Raw genomic sequence first — 15,550 nt, 5'->3', positions numbered from 1 at the left:
GCCTCCTATTCTACCCATTAGTCTTCTCATATCACTTGGTGTTCATGAATAAAACACATCTGTAAATGTCTCAGTAATGGCCTCCATGTTTTATGGCAGCCATTTTGTACAATTTACCATCAATTGAGCAGCTGTTGCCAAAAATTCTAGTCGTTATGTAATTGCCATTAGCAAATAACTCTGCTGTCTGACCCAGGGGTCACATCAGGTTTACATGCACTATATATATATAATGGGGGCTTTTTGCTAAGAGAGTAATTATTCCCACAAGGCATTTGCTATAACTAGGAGACAAGACCTACAAAAAGTCCCACACCGGTCATCTATAGACCTTCCGAAGGTCCATTCCTGCCATTGATACTATACTAAAGGATTTAGTAGCCCCAGGATAGGTTGTAAATGTAAGATCCCCATCGATGAGGAGCCCTCAGGCTTAGGCTGTATCTCACATACGCGCTACCGCCACATTCAATGTTGATGGGACTGACAGAGGTCGCCAAGTATGGTGCAATTATAAAAATGGTACTGAGTCAGGGGCATACCCAATGCCTGCCAACTCTCTCTCATCAAACAAGACAGTCCTGGATTTGGGGAGCTGTCTCGTTGTCCTGGGAGGCCGTTGACATGTGCTGCGTTTACCAGTATCTGTGTCCACAGATGAATATAATGGTGAAGCAGGGAGCAGTCCGCTCTTGGCTCCATCATTACCTTTGTTGTTTGAGACCACACACAGCACAGGCCGAAGTATTGCTCATGAGAACGTGGCAACATCGTTGTCTTTTTTATTTGTGTAGAGATGCATCATAGTAGGGGAAAATGTACTCGGTGCACATTATAATTCGTGGAGGGGGGTGATAATGTTTGTATGGAAGCATCAAACTGTGTTGGGGGCACTGTGTGGGCATCATTGTGTGTGAGAGGCATCTTTTGAGCATCATACTGTGTAGGGGTATTGGCAGGGTGTGTGGAGGAGTATCCGCAGGGCATCATAATGTTTGGGGGCATCATACTATGTGGGGGCTATTGTGGGGCCATTATTGTGTGTGTGTGTGTGTGTGTGTGTGGCATCTACTAGGTGAAGTGGCATTATTGGGGCATCCTACTGTGTGGGTGCACTGTGAGGCATCGCGTGTGAGCACGATGGTGGCATTATTATGTATGGGGGTAACCGTGAATGTATTAAACTATGTGGCGGTCATTGTGGGAGCAACATTCTGTGTGGGTAGCATCTTTGGGGAATCCTGTATAGTGGCATCGCGTGTGGGCACGATGGTGGCATTATTATGTGTGGGGGTCACTGTGAAGGCATTACACTATGTGGCGGTCATTGTGAGGGCATCATTCTGTGTGGGTGGCATCTTTGGGGCATCCTACTGTATAGTGGCATTGTGAGGGTGTCCTATTGTGTGGGTGCACTGTGAGGCATTGCGTGTGGGCACAATGGTGTCATCATTATGTACGGGGGTCACTCTGAAGGCATTACACTATGTGGCAGTCATTGTGGGAGCATCATTCTGTGTGGGTGGCATCTTTGGGGCATTCTACTGTATAGTGGCATTGTGAGGGTGTCCTATTCTATGGGTGCACTCTGAGGCATTGCGTGTGGGCACAATGGTGGCATCATTATATACGAGGGTCACTGTGAAGGCATTACACTAGGTGGCGGTCATTGTAGGAGCATCATTCTGTGTGGGTGGTATCTGTGGGGCATCCTATTGTGTGGAGGGTCATCACTATACATGGGGGTCATAAAACAGGTATTGAACTTTGTGTGAACACTAAGGGGCTTCACGATCGGCACTATTTCTGTGCGAACATGGGGCAGGTGAAAAAAATGTTGCCCACCTTGCAATGTGTGCCCCTCTTTCCTGCCCTTTAGAGGTATGGCGTATGGCATACACTGTGAACAGAGGGCACATACTGAAGCTACCATCCCTACCTTCCCCATACTATGTGCATCTAGATCAAAACATAACCCCACAACTGCAGCAAGAAAGACCTTCATGGTGTAAAATGGTGACATCAGGACATGTTATATGTGTTACATATGATTGCGGTTGTATCTACCGTATGGGGCCACAAAGAGTTAAATGACAAACTCATCTCTGCAACATCTGGATTTTATCGACATCCCCTACAATATACAGTGTCTCATAGATTATTTCTATTTTAGGGTTCTTTTTTTTCATTTAGTCACAATGTGGGCCGTATTTGTTCCTCGGGGGGTGGGGGGGACGTCTATGAGGTTTACACAGTGCACTCTGACTGTAAACACCGCAGTGAGAGTCATCTTTAGTGCAGCACTGTTTACAATGAATGACGAGACCCAGACGTCTCATTGATGGAGGTTTCCGGGAAAGAAGGATAAGATATTGCGTTATTGCGGCCGTGTAGACGTCCTACTATTACCCACCCAGCTTTCCCAGGAACCATTATGGCCGCTAGCTTTATAATCGGCTGATTTTTCTGTTTTCCGCTGCAGCATGAAGAATTAGCGGGAAATCCGGTTCAGAGACGACTGGAGGCCGAGCAGATTAAAGTGATGAACCGAATTTCACAGCTGGAGCAGGAGATCCGGGAGCTGCAGCTACAGAGGCGAGAGCTGAAAATCGAGGTAGCCTATAGAAATAGTGCACATCAATACTGCAGTGTAGGTCAGGGTGCGTACTAACCATAAGACCAACACCCAGCTTTTCCAAATTACCGAAATGGAAATTTGACATTTTGGTGTATGGTATGTAAGGCAATGTTTGCCACCCAGCTTTCCCAGGATCACATATAAGGGTGTGTGTACACACTGTGGATTCTGCTGCGGATCCGCAGCGGTTTTGGCCCTGCGGATCCACAGCAGTTTCTGCTGCGTTGTACAGTACCATTAAAATCAATGAAAAACAAAAAACGCTGTGCACATGCTGCGGATTTTTCTGCGCAGATTTGCTGCGGTTTCAAATCCACAGCATGTCAATTCTTTGTGCGGATTCCGCAGCGGTTTTACACCTGCTCCATTGTACATTTGTCAAACAGCAGGGCAAAACCGCAGTCTAATCCGCAGATAAACCGCAGGTCTTTTGACCTGCGGATTTTCCCAAATCCGCTGAAAAATCTGCAGCCCAATCCGCAACGTGTGCACACACCCTAACAGTGACATCCCATTATATTATATAACAGTTCAGAGTCAGTGTTTTTCTTGTATATTTGGTGTTATTCCTGATCTGCCAGCCATGTCCAATGATCCTTCTTTCCACAAGCTGCTCTGTGTCACTCCGGCATCTTGGCAAACCTGTATTTCCAGACACATTTACCCTAGGGGGAAAGAACCAAAACCAGAGGAGGCGAGGGATGGCACTGCTGTCTGGGAACATCACAGTCATCACGCTGGGGGACATATCATGTCACATAAACTCTACCGCTTGTTTTATTTATTTTTTTAAAAGCAGAGTCCAGTCAGGATTTTCTCATAATTTGATAATAAAGAGGATGCTGCCGTAAAGCTGAAAGTTGGCCGGCGGGTCAGACCCCTAAATCCTCCACTCGTACCTTTAAAGGGAGCAAATTTCAAACTTCTGAAACTTTCTGATGTACTTTGCGAATCTTGGGAGTAGGATGTAAATAAGACTGTTTTCATTCAGTGACAGCAAGTAGAGGTTTTAAAAATGCCGAAGATATGGTTTGGCTTTTATCCCAACTCATATGATAAGGCTCGTTAAATGGTCAATATTGACTTTTAGGATTGTTACTTTCAATAGGTGGAGCTAGAGTTCCTGTCCTCTTCCCCTCTAAAGAGACAATTAGAATATTAAAATAGCCGAAGAAACGAGTTACAAAGTACTTCAGAGTTTCACTTCACAGAGCAGCAGATTATGCTCATAGAAGTGAATGGAGAGTGTTGCCCGTAGAAGTGAACGGAGGGTGCTGCCCATAGAAGTGAACGGAGAACGCCGCCCATAGAAGTGATCGGAGCGTTGCCCGTAGAAGTGATCTCCGTGTGTTGCCAATAGAAATGAACGCAGGGTGCTGCCCATAGAGGTGAGCACAGGGCAGTGCCCATAATAGTGAATGGAGAGCCATGCTCATAGAAGTGAACAAAGAGGGCTGTTCATAGAAGTGAACGGAGATGGTTGCCCATATTAGTGAACAGAAATAGTTGCCCATAGAAGTGAATGGAGAGTGCAGTTCATGGGAGTGAATGGATAGTGCTGCCCATAGAAGTGAATGGATAGCACTGCCCATAGAAATGAATGGAGATCGCTGTCCATACAAGCAAATTAAGAGAGTTGCCCATAGAAGTAAATGGAGAGTGCTGCCCATAGAAGTGAATGGAGAATGGTGCCCATAGAAGTGAATGAAGATGTCTGCCCATAGAAGTGAATGAAGATGACTGCCCATAGAAGTGAACAGAAAGTGTTGCCCATATAAGTGAACGGGGAGGGCTGTCCATAGATGTGAACAGAGAGGGATGTCCATAGAAGTGAACGGATAGTGTTGTCCATAGAAGTGAATGGGCAGTGGTGCACATAGAAGTGAACGAAAAGCGCATCCCATAGGAGTGACGAATAGCGCTGCCCATAGAAGTGAAAGGAGAGTGCTGCTCATAGAAGAGAACACGGAGCGCTGCCCATAAACGTGAACGGAGAGCGCTGCCCATAAAAGTGAACGGCGAAGCTGCCCATAGTAGTGAACGGGGAGTGCTGCCCATAGAAGTGAACAGAAAAAGCTGTGCATGTGCAGTTACCTCTACATTCATCTGAAAGGAAGGAATTAATGTCTAGGCTACTTAAAATAGGTATTCCATAGAAATGAACAAAGAGAGGTGCCTATGAAAGAAAATGGAGAAAGTGGTCATGGATGTGCATAAAAAGAGCTGTCCGTAGAAGTGAACAGAGAGGGCTGGCTATAGAAGTGAAAGGAGAAAGCAGCCCATAACAGAAAATAGAGAGAGCTACCCATAACAGAAAATAGAGAGAGCTGCCCATACAAATGAACAAAGAATCTTGTCCATAGAAGTGAATGAAGGAAGATGCCCATAGATGAAAATTGGAAAGCTGCCCATAGAAGTGAATCGAGAGAGTAGCAACCTTTATATTCCCTGCAGCACGCGTTGGAGCCCCATTCTCTACAGGTCGTAGACTTCGGACCCACATCAATCAGACATTTAAGGCATATCCACAGGAATGGATGGGAATGCCCCTTAAAACAGGAATTTTTTACCAAGTCAGCCATACTGAGTTTTACGGTCACCATGTTATCCACCTGCGTACCAATATTCACTTTCTGGCTTCTTTTCTCTCTATATTTTGTGCACCATATTTCGCCCCCCCCCTCCCAACATTCCCTCTGCCTACTTAGTACATACATTTATCTTCTATGTTGGCATCCCCATGCACATGCACGCTCATCTCCTAAGAGCATGCATGTGCTTCCAGTGGTGGGTGGGGAGAATACTACGGTCAGATACCTCTGGTCATGGTGACTTATCTCTTGTGAAAACAGAAGGCTCAGGCTGAATTCATCACTTCCCGACATAACTGATAAGGGCGAGTTGTGAGTCCACATACGTATCAGTGAATTGGGCGGGTTTGATGTACTGGGGTCTATATGACAACCTTTATGGCCGCTATTACTGCTCGCATATTGTGAGTCACCCAACTTTTCTGGAAGCTGAATGGTAAATTGAACTAGTTATACCTCAAAATATATCATTGCCAGCCTCCGTGTGCTAATGGATGTTTACCAACCCCAAGCTTGTCCGTCTTGCTCGTCCTGTGGGTATATAATGGTGGTATATTTATACAGCAGGTTCACAATGAGTGGGTGTTTTGTGTCAGGGTAACAATAGCGCTGCTCATCACATCCATACACTGGCCCCTTTGTGTAATAGACACGATCTGCCCAGCACCCTGATACATTGTACATTTTGGGATTTGTTCATGGGGAAACCATCAGCGGGGAGCAGCTATCCTCAGACTCCGGGGAGGTGTGTAGTCTTCCAGATGGCCCAGGAGGTCCCTTCCAACTCTACGATTCTACGATTCTATGATTCATTTCTCAGATAGAGGCAGATGGGGGAATTATGAGTTTTACTTGTCTTTTTGTTATCAGTTTAAACTCTTTGTGGTTGGAGGGCGTTTGGAATGTAACAGATACTGCGTATCCAAGGCGGGATGTTACAATTCATAGAGGGTGTAATATTAATATTGTCATATTATTTAAAACTACATTTTGATATATCCTAGTAACAATGCAATACAGTACTGACATAATGGTGCACAAATAATACTGCCTTATAGTGCACATATACGGGTGGTAATGATCAAAAGGATATTCGCTGTCTGATCGGAACCTATAAAAGTACCGCACTGTTTTCAGTCAATACAGACCATAAAGTGACAAAATCAATATCACCATACTGTGCCAATATAGCAGTGCCACACAAAGTTCAAGCAATTCATCACATAAAAGAACAACATGAATACAGCCATACTGTGCCAATATAACAGTGCTGCACAAAGTTCAAACAATATACATCCCATAAGAGAACAATATGAATAATGCCATACTGTGCCAATATAACAGTGATGCACAAACTTCAACCAATACATCCCATAAAAGAAAAATATGAATACTGCAATACTGTGCCAATATAACAGTGCTGCACAAAGTTCAAGCAATACATCCCATAAAATAGCAGCATGAATACTGCAATACTGTGCCAGTATAACAGTGTCATACAAAGTTCAAGCGATACATCCCATAAAAGATCAATATGAATACTGCAATACTGTGCCAATATAACGGTGTTGCACAAAGTTCAAGTAATACATCCCATAAAATAAGAATATGAATACTGTAATACTCTGCCAATATAGCAGTGCCACAGAATGTTAAAGCAATACATCCCATAAGAGAACAATATGAATACTGTCATACTGTGCCAATATAACAGTGTTGCCCAAAGTTCAACCAATACATCCCATAAAAGCAAAATATGAATAGTGCAATACTGTGCCAATATAGCAGTGCCACACAAAGTTTAAGCAATGCATCACATAAAAGAACAACATGAATACGGCAATACTGTGCCAATATAATGGTGTTGCACAAAGTTAAAGCAATACATCCCATAAAATAGCAACATGAATACTGCAATACTGTGCCAATATCACCGTGCCGCACAATGTTCAAGCAATACATCCCATAAAAGAACAATATGAATACTGCAATACTGTGCCAATATAACCGTGCCGCACAATGTTCAAGCAATACATCCCATAAAAGAACAATATGAATACTGCAATACTGTGCCAATATAACCGTGCCGCACAACGTTCAAGCAATACATCCCATAAAATAGCAACATGACTACTGCGATACTGTGCCAATATAACCGTGCCGCACAATGTTCAAGCAATACATCCCATAAAAGAACAATATGAATACTGCAATACTGTGCCAATATAACCGTGCCGCACAACGTTCAAGCAATACATCCCATAAAATAGCAACATGACTACTGCGATACTGTGCCAATATAACAGTGCCGCACAATGTTAAAGCAATGCATCACATAAAAGACCAATATGAATACTGCAATACTGTGCCAATATAGCAGTGCCGCACAAGTTAAAGCAGTACATCCCATAAGCGAACAATAGGAATACTACCATACTGTGCCAATATAACAGTGATGCACAAAGTTCAGCTATATGTCATTGTGGTGTTCCTGATGAAGAAGTCTTGTACTTTGAAACGCATTGAATAATCCACAATTGAATGGCTACATGTTTTGGACCTTGAATCATTCAGCAGCACAGATTAAATCCACATATTACCCCTTTTAATATGACAGTGCAGCACAGCATTAATAAAACAGCCCATAAAAGTCCAAAATATATCGCCATGCTGTGTCAATATAAAAGTGCAGCAAGATGTTCAAACAATACGAAACCATAAAGGTACAAAATTTAAATATCACCATACACTGCACAAATTCACAGTGTTGTACAGTGGTTAATAAGAGGATGATACGCTGAGAATACTGTTTGGTAAGTAAATAATACCACTAAATAGTAACATGATAACGTGGCTACACTGTGATAAAACAATACCTCCATCAAGTGCCAAAATAATAACACTGTACAATGTTGAAATAATACAGCGGTCCTTGCCTTCTGTTTCCGCCCAGCCCTGATAACCACAACACTCTCTCCATTACATTGCCTCCATGGTTGTCCCTGCAGGTGGAGATGGAGCTGGCACTGCTGGAGGGGGAACTGAGAACAGAAAGAAAGCAAATGGAGAAAGATGAGGAGACCATCCAGCTCCTGCAAGAACAACTCCGAGAGACAGAGTGGAGGTGGCAGGAGGAGAGAGACAAGGTAGGTCCGCATCAGTGCGCTATTAGCATACCAAAGAGACCAAAATCAAAATCCTCATTTTATCCCCCTTTTCCCCAAAAATTCACTGACCTGACTGAGTGACGAGAACCAACCAAAACATTCACGTGTTGTCGTGCGTGGTAATAGAAAGGACCACGGTGTGGTGTGGCGGTGTGTGACCGGAATTGCTCTTGGTTGGTTTTGGTGATGACTCAGTGACTGTATGCCGAAGTTTCTACCTTTTACCCACAGGATAAACTGCAATTACAGAATGAGAAAAAGAAAGTGAGAGAAATGGAGCGGAAGATATCTGAGTGCCAAGCACAGCTTGAAAACCAACCCGAAAGTCTACATGAGCAGCTCCGGAAGCAGATTCAGGAGGTGAGCAGAAACGTCGGACAGGGAGGACGCCAAGAAGAGACACTTCTCGATTCATTATTGCATTTTTGCTTTTTTTGATGTTTTTCACTCGTTTTTGATTTGCGCCAAATTCTTCTTTTGATGAGATTTGTTTTTTTTCATGTTCGCCAATTTTTGTTTTTCCAGATATTTTCAGCTGATTTCTCCTCATTTGCGTCTTTTTAACAAGTGGCAAGATTTTTCACTCTGGTCCCAGCTTAGAATAATTTTTAAGTACATCTGAAATTTTCATGAAAATTCTTTGACATTTTAGCCTAACGCTGGAAATTTTAGGGGCTAAAAAGTGCAAAAAAAAGATCAAAGGCAAAAATAAAGAGCATTTTTGATTTTATGCAAAATTCCTGAACCATTTTGAAGAAATAGGCTCAAAAACATCAACAAATACCATAATAAAAAAAAAACAAAAACGTAAAGCCTCCTGTAAATAATGAATCAGACCCTATAAATATTTAGCAATTTAGTAGGGAGTTGGTGTATAAACTATGGGTCCGCTTCGTAATATGCAGTACTTTTCAGGTTACTTTTCGTCTTGTGATATTCATTGATGTTTTGGGAGCAAATTCTTCAAAATGGTGCATGTGGTTGACAAATTTTGCACAGAATCTAAAACATTCTTCATTTTTTGTCATTAAGTTTTTATGTGACCTTTTATATCATGTTCTTCTGGTGGACAGCCATTTTCAGGTCTCTCCAGAGATGCTCAATTGAGTTTAGGTCAGGGCTCTGGCTGGGCCAGTCAAGAATGGTCACAGAGTTGTTCTGAAGCCACTCCTTTGTTATTTTAGCTGTGTGCTTAGGGTCATTGTCTTGTTGGAAGGTGAACCTTTGGCCAAGTCTGAGGTCCAGAGCACCCTGCAAAAGGTTTTCATCGAGAGTATCTCCGTACTTGCCTGCATTCATGTTTCCTTCAATTGCAACCAGTCATCCTGTCCCTGCAGCTGAAAAACAGCCCCATAGCATGATGCTGCCGCCACCATGTTTCACTGTTGGGATTGTATTGGGCAGGTGATGAGCAGTGCCTGGTTTTCTCCACACATACCGCTTAGAATTATCATCAAAAAGTCCTATGTTTGTCTCTTCAGACCAGAGAATCTTATTTCTCTTAGTCTGGGAGTGCTTCATGTGTATTTTAGCAAACTATGCAGGCTTTCATATGTCTTTCACTGAGGAGAGGCTTCCGTCGGGCCACTCTGCCATAAAGGCCCGACTAATGGAGGGCTGCTGTGATAATTGCCTTTGTGGAACTTTCTTCCATCTCCCTAGTGCATCTGTGGAGCTCAGTCTCAGCCACTCTCACCAAGGCTCAGTTTGCTCAGTTTGGCTGGACGGCCAGTTCTAGGAAGACGTTTGGTGGTCCCAAACTTCTTCCATTTAAGGATTATGGAGGACACTGTGCTCTTATGAACCTTGAATATTGCATAAATTGTTTTGTAACCTTGGCCAGATCTGCGCCTTGCCACAATTCTGTCTCTGAGCTCCTTGGCCAGTTCCTTTGACCTCATGATTCTCATTTGGTCTGACATGCACTGTGAGCTGTGAGGTCTTAGAGGTGTACCTTTACAAATCAAGTCCTTTCAGTTTAATTAAACACAGCTGGACTCCAGTAAAGGAGTAGAACCATCTCAAGGAGGATCACAAGGAAATGGACAGCATGTGACTTAAATCTGAGTGTCTGAGCAAAGGGTCTGAATACTTATGACCATGTGATATTTGATTTTTTCTTTTTTAATAAATTTGCAAAAATGTCTACATTTCTGGGTTTTTTTCAGTCAAGATGGGGTGCAAAGTGTACATTAATGATAAAAAAAAATGAACATTTTTGAATTCACCAAATGGCTGCAAAGAAACAGTGAAAAACATTAAAAAAAACAGTAAAAAAAGGGTCTGAATACTTTCCGTACCCACTGTATTATTAGCAAATTATGGATTTTCTCAGGTGGTCTCTGCAGCAGGGACCTTTTAAGGAGATGGAAAATTATGAGGAGATGTTTCTATTTTCAGCTTTATGGTTTCTTCACCATAAATAAGGCTTCGTATAGGAGCGTCACCTATCGACATTGTTTTTTTTATGGGTGAAGGATCTGTGTGGGATGGGGTTGTCAATGTTTGGTTTTCCTGCTGCAGATGTTATTGCATGGGCGGGTTTATAGATGCACCTTTGTATCCTAGATGACAGAGGCGATGGAGAGCGCAGTCAAGTCCTTTGAAGACTTGGAGTTCCAGCAGTTGGAGAAGGAAAGCAGCCGAGAAGAGGAGAGAGAGGCGGCGTACCGGCAGATCTCACAGAACCTGTCCCATAAGCAGAATGAGCTGAACAAGCGGAAAGTAAGAACGAGATGCCGATGATCTCAACAGAAGGTCTAGATTGGCCTCCACCATTGCATTACATGACGCTTTGGGCATGGAGATTGCGGAATTTACCAGTACTTCTTGTCTTATAGGATAAAGTGATACGTTTGGAGGAGCAAGTGCGAAACGCAGAGGAGCAAGCGCAGGCTGAGAGGCTGAGAATTAGCGAGGAGAACACACGAGTCTTCCAGTCTTTAAATAAGGTATATAGACGACATGTAAAACTTGGACTGATCATACACCATGTTGCATTAGGGTTGACTACATTGGGCTGTGAAACTTCCACTCAGTTGAGACTTGGGTTGCCAGTTTTTCACCCAGAAATACTCAAAATGCATTGTGAACTTTTTAAATCTAAGAACAAAAAAAAATGTGGGTACGGTTGGGGGAGAAATTGACTTTCTGTAACCCAATCCTTCTTTTGCTCCTCTCTGTGGCCAGGGTGAACGTCTGGTTGCTGACTGTGTCTTGGCTGCTACAGTCTACAGCTGGTACCAGTTATACCTGACCTAATGCAGAACCAGGTGGGACCAGAAAGGAGGAGAAATTCTAGTTGAGATCCAAAGCCTAAAGGCTACACATTGGACCAAAGTCGGCCAAGCCCATTGATATTGGTGGGATCGACTGACAATCTGATGTTGGGGAGAGAAAGATCAGGTCTGTTGAATATTAGCAGCGGATCTCTTCAATATAAGCTGTCATCAGAGGAGTCTGGAGGAGGACGGTGGGGTCTGGAGGAGGACAAAAGGTTTTGGAGGGGACAGAGAAGGCTGAAGGGGACAGGAGTCTTGAGTAGAACGGACAAGTCTGGAAGACATTGGAGGAGGACAGATGGGTCTGGAGAACAGAGGAACACAGGGGTCTGGAGGAAGACTGAGGGGTCTGGAGGAGGAGAAAAGGTTTTGGATGGGACAGAGAAGGCTGAAGGGGATAGAGGAGTCTGGAGTAGAACGAAGGAGTCTGGAAGACATTGGAGGAAGACAGAGGGGTCTGGAGGAGGAGAAAAGGTTTTGGATGGGACAGAGAAGGCTGAAGGGGACAGAAGAATCTGGAGCAGGACAGGGGAGTCTGGAGTAGAACAGAGGAGACTGAAGAACATTGGAGCAGGACAGGAGTCTGGAGCAGGACAGAGGAGTCTGGAGCAGAAAGGAGGAGGACAGAGGAGTCTGGAGTGAAACGGAGGTGTCTGAAGAACATTGGAGGAGGACAGAGGAGTCTGGAATAGAACGGAGGGGTCTGGAATAGAACGGAGGGATCTGGAAAAGAATGGAGGGGTCTGGAGGACATTGGAGAAGGACAGAAGAGTCTTGAGGTGAACAGAGGGGTGTGGATGAGGACGGGGTGTGGATGAGGACAGAAGGGTCTGGAGGAGGACAAAAGGTTTTGGACCAGACAGAGAAGGCTGAAGGGGACAGAGGAGTCTGGAGCAGGACAGAAGAGTCTGGAGTAGAACGGAGGAGTCTGGAGGACATTGGATGAGGACAGTTGGGTTTGGAGAAGGACAGGGGTCTGAAGGAAGACAAAAGGTTTTGGAGGGGACAGAGGAGTCTGGAGTAGAACGGAGGAGTCTGAAGAACATTGGAGGAGAACAGAGGAGGATAGAAGGGTCTGGAGAAGTACAGAGGGGTCTGGAGTAGAACGGAAGAGTCTGGAGGACATTGAAGGAGGACAGGGGTGTGTGGATGAGGACAAGGGTGTGTGGATGAGGACAGAGGGGTCTGGAGGAGGACAAAAGTTTTTGGAGGGGACAGAGAAAACTGAAGGGGACAGAGGAGTCTGGAGTAGAATGGAGGAGTCTGAAGGACATTGGAGGTAGACAGAGGAGTTTGGAGGAGGACAGAGGGGTCTGGAGGAAGACAAAAGGTTTTGGAGGGGACAGAGGAGTCTCGAAGAATGCAGAGGTGACATGATCCTGGATGATGAAAACAGGGTTTTTGAGGTGACAGAAGAGTCTTGGGGAGTCAGAGGATTCTGAAGTACAGAGGAGATTGGAGGGGACAGAGGAGACTGGAGTGAGCAGGGGAGTCTGGCAGGGGTTCTCTCATATAGAACACAGGAGCACTCAGCAGTAGAGTTGCGCGAAACGGGTCGAAAAATTTCAAAAGTCGCCGACTTTTGGCAAAGTCGGGTTTCATGAAACGAAACCCGACCCTAGGATGAGGTCGGCCACGAGGTCGGCGACTTGCGCGCCAAAGTCGCGTTTCAAAAGTTTGTTTTGCGCTCTTTTTCAGCCAATCAGGATCCACGGACACTGTGGGCAACGTGATGACATAGGCACGGGTCACCACCATCTTTCAGAAGGGCATGCAAGTGATTGGCTTGCTTTGGTGGGAGTCACAGGGGGTATAAAAGGGCGTGCACACCGACCGCCATCTTACTTCTGCCGATCTTAGCATAGGGAGAGGTTGCTGCTGATTCTGTAGGGAGAGCGTTAGGCAGGGAAGAAGAAAAAAAAACTGCTTCTGCTGCTAGCGATTGTGCCTGTACAACACACCAGTTACTGTGTGTGCAGTGCAAGGGGAGGCTATATTGTGGTGTATCCGTGGTGTTGGTTGTTGGGCTGCCTTCTAAGGCTTCCTGACAGCTGCATTGCTGTTTACCCACTGCTCTGCAAACTGCTTTTTTAAAAGCAATCCCAATTTTTTTTTTTGTCCTGCTGAGGTACTGAGCGTGCATTTTTTCACACCATACAGCGGTGTACGCTCCTCACACAGTACCGTGTAACGGCTGTTATCACAGCCACAGTGAAGCTATCTGTGTCACTCTGTGAGAATAAGTCGAGGACATGTTCCGTTCTTACAGACCTGCACTCTAGGGAGATTCCTATTCTGCCCAATTCTACATACACCTTGTAGTTTGTGATACACTAGCCAATTTCTGCATGTGACATAGCGCTGTGATATTCAGTGGGCCTCACACAATCCAAAAGTGTCCAGTGTCCACTAGTGTGTGCAGAAATTCAAAATCTCACTTATCCTCTAGTCACTTTTGTCACAGCTGTGCCATCGAGCCTGTGACATAGCGCTCAGATATTCAGTGGGCCTCACACAATCCAAAAGTGTCCAGTATCCACTAGTGTGTGCAGAAATTCAAAATCTCACTTATCCTCTAGTCACTTTTGTCACAGCTGTGCCATCGAGCCTGTGACATAGCGCTCAGATATTCAGTGGGCCTCACACAATCCAAGAGTGTCCAGTGTCCACAAGTGTCTGCAGAAATTCAAAATCTCCCTTATCCTCTAGTCACTTTTGTCACAGCTGTGCCATCGAGCCTGTGACATAGCGCTCAGATATTCAGTGGGCCTCACACAATCCAAGAGTGTCCAGTGTCCACAAGTGTCTGCAGAAATTCAAAATCTCCCTTATCCTCTAGTCACTTTTGTCACAGCTGTGCCATCGAGCCTGTGACATAGCGCTGTGATATTCAGTGGGCCTCACACAATCCAAAAGTGTCCAGTGTCCACTAGTGTGTGCAGAAATTCAAAATCTCACTTATCCTCTAGTCACTTTTGTCACAGCTGTGCCATCGAGCCTGTGACATAGCGCTCAGATATTCAGTGGGCCTCACACAATCCAAAAGTGTCCAGTATCCACTAGTGTGTGCAGAAATTCAAAATCTCACTTATCCTCTAGTCACTTTTGTCACAGCTGTGCCATCGAGCCTGTGACATAGCGCTCAGATATTCAGTGGGCCTCACACAATCCAAAAGTGTCCAGTGTCCACTAGTGTGTGCAGAAATTCAAAATCTCACTTATCCTCTAGTCACTTTTGTCACAGCTGTGCCATCGAGCCTGTGACATAGCGCTCAGATATTCAGTGGGCCTCACACAATCCAAAAGTGTCCAGTATCCACTAGTGTGTGCAGAAATTCAAAATCTCACTTATCCTCTAGTCACTTTTGTCACAGCTGTGCCATCGAGCCTGTGACATAGCGCTCAGATATTCAGTGGGCCTCACACAATCCAAGAGTGTCCAGTGTCCACAAGTGTCTGCAGAAATTCAAAATCTCCCTTATCCTCTAGTCACTTTTGTCACAGCTGTGCCATCGAGCCTGTGACATAGCGCTCAGATATTCAGTGGGCCTCACACAATCCAAGAGTGTCCAGTGTCCACAAGTGTCTGCAGAAATTCAAAATCTCCCTTATCCTCTAGTCACTTTTGTCACAGCTGTGCCATCGAGCCTGTGACATAGCGCTGTGATATTCAGTGGGCCTCACACAATCCAAAAGTGTCCAGTGTCCACTAGTGTGTGCAGAAATTCAAAATCTCACTTATCCTCTAGTCACTTTTGTCACAGCTGTGCCATCGAGCCTGTGACATAGCGCTCAGATATTCAGTGGGCCTCACACAATCCAAAAGTGTCCAGTATCCACTAGTGTGTGCAGAAATTCAAAATCTCACTTATC

The 15,550-nt window shown here is 44.6% G+C and overlaps 1 protein-coding gene across 3 annotated transcripts in view; it reads left to right on the top strand.

Annotated features, from left to right (window-relative positions):
• Nucleotides 1–15,550, top strand: part of PHLDB3 (pleckstrin homology like domain family B member 3) — a 77,228-nt gene that overhangs the window by 28,309 nt on the left and 33,369 nt on the right. For all 3 annotated transcript variants that reach the window (XM_073570649.1, XM_073570651.1, XM_073570650.1), the window contains 5 exons: nucleotides 2,483–2,614; nucleotides 8,238–8,375; nucleotides 8,628–8,756; nucleotides 10,965–11,120; nucleotides 11,237–11,347. In XM_073570649.1, coding sequence (XP_073426750.1) covers nucleotides 2,483–2,614; nucleotides 8,238–8,375; nucleotides 8,628–8,756; nucleotides 10,965–11,120; nucleotides 11,237–11,347 — 666 coding nt within the window. The remainder of the gene's footprint in view (nucleotides 1–2,482; nucleotides 2,615–8,237; nucleotides 8,376–8,627; nucleotides 8,757–10,964; nucleotides 11,121–11,236; nucleotides 11,348–15,550) is intronic.

The sequence above is a fragment of the Dendrobates tinctorius genome, unplaced genomic scaffold, assembly GCF_039654945.1.
Source record: "Dendrobates tinctorius isolate UK_male_01 unplaced genomic scaffold, ASM3965494v1 ptg000028l, whole genome shotgun sequence".
Classification (NCBI taxonomy): domain Eukaryota; kingdom Metazoa; phylum Chordata; class Amphibia; order Anura; family Dendrobatidae; genus Dendrobates; species Dendrobates tinctorius.
This window is presented reverse-complemented; position numbering and strand designations above follow the sequence as displayed.